The sequence below is a fragment of the Spinacia oleracea genome, chromosome 4 (assembly GCF_020520425.1).
Source record: "Spinacia oleracea cultivar Varoflay chromosome 4, BTI_SOV_V1, whole genome shotgun sequence".
In the NCBI taxonomy this organism is placed as follows: domain Eukaryota; kingdom Viridiplantae; phylum Streptophyta; class Magnoliopsida; order Caryophyllales; family Amaranthaceae; genus Spinacia; species Spinacia oleracea.
Genome location: NC_079490.1, coordinates 2,545,113 through 2,553,820, shown reverse-complemented (window position 1 = coordinate 2,553,820; position 8,708 = coordinate 2,545,113). Strand labels below are relative to the sequence as shown.

Genomic DNA, 8,708 nt, shown 5'->3' with positions numbered 1-8,708 from the left:
CTGGTAATTGGTGGCTCAATTGGATCTTGATGGAACTGCAGTAAATATGAGCTATATGCCGAGTTTTGATTGAGGTGTAGTTGTGGTGGCGGAAATGGAGTAAGAGAGAGAGTGAAGAAGGGGGGCTGCCATGGAAATCCTTGAGGTGGGTGGTGGGTTAATAGAAGAAGAAAGGGATGTGAGAAAAGAAAAAGAAATGGGTGGGTTAATGGTTATGGGTGGGTAATTAGAGATTAGGGGGTTAATTAAGGATTAAGTGAGTAATTAGATCGTAATTGGTTGATCATAAGGATGATGACGTCATGGAGGGGTATTTGGGGTATTAAGTCATTTGTGGGGGTATTTGGTGAATTATTGGAACTTGATGGGCATTTGGTGAATTAAGGCAAAACTCGGGGGTATTTCATGAAATATCCGTAATTAATTTGATTGACACACTTTGTTGGAAGTATTTGCAATACTATCTCATGTACTGCTGGCGAAAAAGATTAGATTTTGGAATTATATTTGATAGCTTAAAATGTTTTCAACATTTCAGGGATGAGATTCTGGAGGAATGCTCCAAATTATCACACGTCTCTGGTATTTGGTTCCTCTGTATATGTACAAAAATTATAGAGAAGAATGAACAAGAATTTGGGAAGGATCCACATCATAGGAAAACCAAATCGGAGCTAGCTATATCATAGCTGTGTGGTGGCCTTCTTCTTTGGGAAGATTGTGGTTGATACTTCATTATCTTGTTATCTGTTACTTTGCTTTCTCAGCCTTAAAAAAAGAAAAGGATTCCTTAATTCTTATTCTGTTTTTATGCTACAACTCTACCATTGTTTTTGGTCATTGGTGAATTGAGTGATTAATTGAGTGATTAAACTACTATATATGAGTTGATTGATACTTCATTATCTTATTAAATAAATGATTTCAAGGTGTTGACATGATATAATTTAGCTTATGGTCATAACGGAAATTGATTTTGGCACCCTAACAATTGACTTCGGCACCCCTCCACTTGCTCTACTCACAAAGAAGAGTCCCAAATAAAACGGAGTGTCAAAATCAATTCCCGGTCCTAACTCCTGTGCTTAAAGTGGTTATATATTTTTTAATCACCTTTTCACTTTGTATTATAATGGTTATAGCATTGAAAGAAAAATACTCCATAAAGTGTGGAATTAGCAAGTTTGGATATTAGATGTCAATTGATCTGATTGCAACACTTATATACTATTCAATTTTCTATTACTTAATCATTGAAACCAGAAGTAAGATATTATAAAATGCATTGATTCTACAAAATTAATTCATTTTCAAATAAATAAGAATAAAAAAGGAAAATAACTAGTTTTTAAATAAATATTATCCTTAGAATATTTGATCCCAAACTCTTTTAACTTTGACAAAGCTTGATTTGCAATTATTTAACCTTCCTTAACAAAACAAAAATCCTTTTGACTACTAGAAATAAGTTCCCTAAACACTTTTGATTTACTAGTTACTACAATATCTTAAAAAGAGTGACATAGAGTGTGAAAGAGTCATATAATCCTTTTATAAGTGTTAGTTTTTGTAATTTACTTTTTCGTACCACTTTACCTAATTTAATCTTTCGTTAAAGTGCTTGTCAAGAGAACATGTTAACTCACTAAAACAACGAAGAAAGTGTTTTATAAACATTATTTTTTAATAATTTTGTCTTTTGGAGTTTTTGTTGAAATTATTTTTTAAAATAAAATCTTAAATTCATATTTATTCATGATAATTTAGGTGTGCTCAATTTTAAGAACTGAGGTAAGCAATTATAGGCCGCAAAGGTGTAGAGAAGGAGGATCCTTATCTGCCACGTAGAAGTGTGGGACCCAACTGACTGGCATCCCTCCCTCTTATAAGAAATTCAATCACATAAAATGGTGGCTTAAGATATTCCAATTTTTGTGTGTGTTTCTTTTTATTTTATTTTATTTTTCATAAATATTCCTTTTATTTAGTTTTCATATTTAAACTTTTTTGGGGTTGGTTAATATCAGTCAGTCCTCTCTGCAACACCATTTGGGGATTTGGAGCAAGATTTTCTGTCATCTCAATAAGGTAAACAACTAAACATTTTCCTCCTTACACTTTTGACTTCTTTATTGTTGCCCCCTTTTTGCTAGTTTTAGTAATCTAAATAGTTTAAACTTTTTTAAAGGGCTGTAATCCCGCACAGGTCAATAACCCGATCAAAAAGTTGATCACTAATGGTTTTGATAGTCTACTTTTTCGAAAATTTGAATAATTTTAGTGATCGGTAGCATGAACATAGAAGATTATACTTTTGTATTAAGTTTCATTTAGTAAAATTGTATAAAGTTGTTTGGTTCATGGTACGAAATAGAACTTGGGAGATGATGAAGTTTTACTTACCTAGGAAAAATTAATAAAAGCCATGAACTAACATCCTTTTGTGTTTATCAACAAATATAATAGAGTTTTACTTATCGGATTTATACTCGTGTGTGGAGTATATTTCATGCCAACCAAATAACCCCACGAGTTCTTAAGTGGATATGCATCCCACAAGTGGATGCTCAATTCTAGCTCGAATAGGAAGAAGTTCACTTCTTTCACGATAATCAACATTTCGCAAGTTAATTTTCATGGAAGAACGTGAAATTCTTTCTTGGAAGAATCATTTGCCTATACAAGAGGGTAAAATGTTAAAACCCAAGTGAAAAACGTGTTAGGATCAGTTGATTTTTCGTGAATTAAGTGAAATTATTCCTTAGAAGAAGCATTTGCCTATACAAGATGGTAAAATGCTAACCTCAAGTAAAAAACATGTCAGGATCCTCTCCGTTTCTTTTCATCCATTTCCTATATTACATCCATTGTGCTCTTTTTTTTTCTTTTTGAAAATCGAGTTCGTGCTATTTTATGAAACAACGTATTATAAGAATAAATGCTTGACCAAAAGTACACAAAAGTTAAGATAGTCATTTTATTTGTGCTCTTTCTTATTTTACATCCTTTGTGATAGACATAGTGCATGATTCCTTGAATAATGATACTAATTCCTGAATTGGTTTTGCAGTTTCCGTAAAAAAATAGTGTGACATTTTAGTTAACAAAGGAAGAAGATATGGACTACATGAATGGACCAGGAAGGCACCATCTGTTTGTTCCAGGACCTGTGAATATCCCAGAACCAGTCATCAGAGCCATGAATCGAAACAACGAGGATTATCGCGCACCTGCGATTCCAGCACTCACTAAATCACTTCTTGAAGATGTTAAGAAGATCTTCAAAACTACCACTGGAACCCCATTTATGATCCCAACTACAGGTAACTACTGTCATACTGTAGACTGAAGTCTGAAGGAAGTGTTTATTCAGAAAATATGAAGTATGTGTTATTTGCGCGATTAATTAGGTACAGAGGTTTGTTTGTTTGCCTACTGTCTTTGTAGTTTGTACTAGACCTGTTCAATGGGCTGGGTTAGGGCCGGGTCGGGACGGGCAGAAGTTACGTGGGCTGGGCTGGGTAATGGCTAAGCAGAGAGACTAAAACAACACCACTAACCCAACAGCTGCAAATAGTGACATGGGTTACTGTAGGAAACTTCCCTGTTTTACAGGACATGTTATAAGCCACAGGTACTAAATGGATCAAACTGAGAAATGCTTGAATCTTTGAAATCTGTACTACGGAGTAATATATTAAAAGGTGTTCTTAAAAACGTATACATGTCACGTATACCCCTACTTATTGCGCCACTTGTAGCAAGGATCGGACATCAAACCTCATTTGTTAAAAGTTACACTTCCTACCATTTTAACCAACTGCAACATATGTCGTGCCTTTCCATATAAATTGAATAAAAGTGAATGCAAAGAAGAAAAAAAAGGAACGATTACTTAATTTATAAATGTACAACTATTACTTTCCTAGCTTAAGCCTCAAATTACACAAAAAGTCCGGAGTAATAGAATATAATAAGTAAGAGGGGAAACATTAAAAGAGGTTAAGTAATTAATCAACTAATGGTGAAAAAAAAAAGATTAGGCTGTACTTTGATTTTCTGATGTGGGGTTTCAGATCCGGAAGTTTGTTGATCGGTCGCTAATCTTGTGTCACGTTACCACCGCCAATTCGATTACCACACCATCCATTTAGGCCACATATTTACAAAAAATAAACCCGAATAAATGTCAATGCCCGTGCCACACACTAGTTTGACGCTTTAACCATGATATTGATATATTTTTTTTTCAATGGATTGATCAGATTAGTAACTCCTACATGGCTATTTGTGCAGGTACTGGTGCATGGGAAAGTGCATTGACAAACACTTTGTCACCAGGAGACAAAGTAATATCATTCCTGATAGGGCAATTCAGTTTGCTGTGGATTGATCAGCAGAAAAGACTTGGTTTTGATGTTGATGTGATAGAGAGTGAATGGGGTAAAGGTGCAGACCTTGAAGCTATGGGATCAAAGCTAGCAGCTGATACTGCACACAATATCAAGGCTATCTGCATTGTTCATAATGAGACTGCTACTGGGGTTACTAACAATCTGGCCACTGTCCGCAGGGTTTTGGGTAACTTTTTCCCTCGAAAAATTAATTTTTACCACTTAAATAAATATTAAAACTTGTTTTTTACCACCATGGAAAAATAGATGAAAAAGTTATGTTGGGGGCCACAATAACGGTAGCATTTCTGATATTTTTTCTTTTTCCACAATTTCATGTATTTAACTCCCTTATCTTCCTCTGATTCATTCTCTTCCATGAATTCACATAATTTTTCCTCACACGGAATTTACAAAATTGACAAAATTCAATGGTTATAAAGAGAGGAGGGTGGAGGAGTTAAAGAAAATCGTTATAGGGGTGTAAAGTGGGCCCAAATAACAGTATCATATATAAAACTTTCAGTAAAATTAAGCTAACATCTCTGTTCTTTTTAGCTGAATTTTAAGCTTTTACTGAACTGAAATTTATCCAGCACACTTATGAGACACGGGCACCAATTTTCCTAAACTACTTGGATAAATATTTGTTCATGTTCTTATTCCTTGAATATGAAAGCTAATAATCTTGCTAGTCTCCCGAGGGTTTTGGGTAACATTCTCCCTCATATCACATACAATGTCGTACATTTTGAGTATCGTTTATAGGATTATTCTTGCGTGGACCTGGTCCATAATAACATTAGTGTGGACCTAAAATCAATAGTTTTCTGTAGCACTTTTTTTACACTCATAGTGACTTTTATTGTTCATATAGTAACTATAATAAATTAAACACCAAAATTCTTAGACATAGTAACTATCTTTTAAAGCATAGTAACCCTATGTTTTTAAAAGCTAATTGTGACTTAAAATCACATTATTCAAGCATAACATGTATCAACGACACTAATTTGATATTTTTTTCGCATAATAATCTTAATAAAATGCCAAATAAATTAGGAATAAGTTGTTGACTTTATTTTAAGGCATGGTCCACAATAAATTTAGTGTGGACCAAGTCCATTTAAGAACTAGTGTCGTTTATACAAAAACTTTTGGTAAATTTTGTCAGAGTTGTTAGACCCTGTTATTTTAAACTGAATTTTATTGAACTGAACTCTATTCAGCATGCTTATGAGACACATGCACCTATTTTCTTGGATAAATATTTTCGTTCAATGTTCTTATTTCTTGAATATGAAAGCTTTATGCTGGTTCTGACTGCCTTCAGACCACTACCAAGCTGAATTTTACTGAACTGAACTTTATTCAGCACGCTTATGAGACCATATACACCAATTTTCTTGGGACTACTTGGATAAATATTTGTTCAATGTTCTTATTTCTTGAACATGAAACCTAACTTCTTTATGCTGGTTCTACTTCTAACTGCTTTCAGACCACTACAACCACCCTGCACTCCTCCTCGTCGATGGAGTTTCCTCGATCTGTGCCCTAGATTTCCGTATGGACGAGTGGGGAATCGATGTTGCATTAACTGGTTCTCAGAAGGCTCTATCTCTTCCAACAGGGATGGGTATTGTCTGTGCAAGCCCCAAAGCTCTAGAGGCAAGCAAGACTGCTAAATCTGTCAGAGTTTTCTTTGATTGGAATGATTACTTGAAGTTTTACAAGATGGGAAGTTACTGGCCTTACACTCCATCTATTCAACTCCTCTATGGTCTTAAGGCTGCCTTGGAACTCATTTTTGAGGAAGGACTTGACAATGTCATTGCAAGGCATGCCCGCCTTGGAAAAGCTACCAGGTATGCCTATTTAAACTCATCCTGTAATTGCGGCTAAGGCGCTCTATTCTCTTTATCTTATTCTTATTGCTTATTAGACCAGACACAATCAGACCAATTCAGACCAGAAAAAGAAAAGAACACTCACATAAAACAGTCAGACCAAACCAGACCATGACAAATTGGACCATGCTAGAACAAAACCTAGAAAAATTAGACCATACCAGATGAAGAGAATAGACCCTAAGGCTTTGTTCTTTTCACGTAAAAAACACTCTCCAATTTTAGTTGTGAGTAGAACTTTGATAGCCTTGTCAAAACTTATCTGAACTAAGCTTATGTTTCCCTAAACTTTTTTCTTTAAGATGAAAAGAACAAATTAAGCCTTATTATAGTGAATGCAGTTATGTAAATTGGAACGATCATTGTTGTGCTCTAGATGTAGATGTGGATGTTAAGTTGTTAACAACTATCATGCCTGATTAAGGCTTTGTTCTCTTCACTTGGTCCGTTCTGATTTTTCTCGTTTTGATTTAGTTTGGTCTGATTTTTCTAGGTTTTGGTATGGTCTGGTATGGTAAGGTCTAAAAGTTTTTTATGAGTGTTTTTTGTTTTTCATGGTCTGGTCTAACAAGTAATGAGAATAAGGAAGAGCCGAAGTAATTGGGCGGGTAATGGGGATTGACACAAATGCATTGCCTCTATTCAAAAGAAAAAATAACATGCTAATCATCTTGAGATGCAGACTTGCAGTAGACGCTTGGGGTTTAAAGAACTGCACTCAGGGTGAAGAATGGTTCAGTGACACTGTCACCGCTGTAGTCGTTCCCCCCCACATCGACAGCAATGAGATTGTAAAGAGAGCATGGAAGAGATATAATATGAGCTTAGGGCTCGGTCTTAACAAAGTTGCTGGCAAGGTTTTCAGAATAGGGCATCTCGGTCACTTGAATGAGGTACTATCAGTTTTCTTGTTCAATCTTTTAAGAAAGTTAAGCACTTCCAGCTCTAGTTTATACTACTGGGGCATCACTCAGGCTAGAGCTAGCAAATTAGCAATGGGTTGGGTTGGGTTGGGTTGGAATCAGGTCGACTCATTTATAAACGAGTTGAGATTTTCTCAACCCAACCGACCTGTTTACTTAAACGGGTTGAGAATCTCAACCCAACCCAGCCCGACTATACACGGGTTGACCTGAAGTTGATCCGTTTAAGGTTTTTTTCTTTTTTATGTGCAAATTGACTTGACTATAATTGTAGCTGATGTTTTTAGGCAAATCCATAGAAAAAACTAATACTCTAATATGCATTTGACATCAATCAAAACATCAAATAATTATTCAATGTTGAACGAAAAAAATGAGAAATAAAATATGTCAATAACATTCTACATATCTATATTACGTACTTGTTTGAACTTAAACGGGTTAGACGGGTTGTTTCCGGGTTGAAAATTTCAACATGAGCGAGTTGAAAATCTTGACCCAACCCTTTATTATTCGGTTGGGTTCATGTTGGATTTGTGGGATGGGTTCGGGTTGGATTTTTGGGTTGGATCAGTTTTTGCTAGCTCTAACTCATACCAATAACTAGCTCTAATTCATATTGTGATGCAGTTGCAACTACTTGGTTGTTTGGCTGGGGTGGAGATGATACTTAAGGATGTAGGATACCCTATTAAGCTGGGTAGCGGAGTTGCAGCTGCAGCTGCATACCTACAGAACAGCACACCTATGATCCCTTCTAGGATCTGAAGCAATATCGTGTTTCTTATGCTTGTAATTAATCTTTGTTTATTGGTATACTCTTGTAAAAAATAATGTGTAATATTTGGACTTTAACAGCCATTTACGCTTTTTATCTGAGATACTTTTTAATCAAATCGTTATGTTGTTTAACGAATTAACCAGCTTCCGTATCTCATAAAATTCGGTTATTAAGGTTCTGTTCTCTTCAACTTATAAAGATAAATTTTTGTTGGTAGAAAAATTCAGTTTTGATCAACAGAATTCGGATTTTGACAGTAGATTAGGGAATGCCATGATCAAAACATTTTTTTACCAGTCCCAAAACTACAGTACACCAAACTACCAAAGTAGGTTACAGCTAGTCCGGCTGGGAGTTGTGACTAAAGATGGCACTGGTTCGGGCCGGCCGACCCGGCCAACAAAAGCAAGGTCCAGAACGAGGACGAAGTCACGGGCTGTGGGCTGGGTATGGGCCTCATACAAGGCACGGCACAGCTTGGCACAACAAGACACTTAATTGAGTAAAATTAGGTTTAGGGACAAAGGCACGTGGCCCAAGACACATTTCTGAAAATGTTCGTCCCAACCCGGCCAATTAGAAGGGCATAGGGAAGGCCCGTTCAGGTCCATGGATTGGCGTGAAGCATGGCCTGTTCCAGCCACAGCCATCTTTAAGTTGAGTGAGTGGTTCAGTAATGTTTCCGTACGGATAATATCGA

General features: G+C 35.9%; 1 protein-coding gene across 1 annotated transcript; it reads left to right on the top strand.

The window, feature by feature from the left end:
* The first annotated feature begins 1,642 nt into the window (after positions 1-1,642).
* On the top strand, positions 1,643-8,143 carry LOC110783296 (serine--glyoxylate aminotransferase). Its single transcript, XM_021987615.2, has 6 exons — positions 1,643-2,088; positions 3,071-3,323; positions 4,297-4,581; positions 5,896-6,262; positions 6,987-7,197; positions 7,858-8,143. Exons 2-6 carry the CDS (start codon positions 3,119-3,121, stop codon positions 7,993-7,995), a joined length of 1,206 nt encoding a protein of 401 aa, XP_021843307.2. The 5' UTR covers positions 1,643-2,088; positions 3,071-3,118; the 3' UTR covers positions 7,996-8,143.
* Positions 8,144-8,708: the final 565 nt, after the last annotated feature.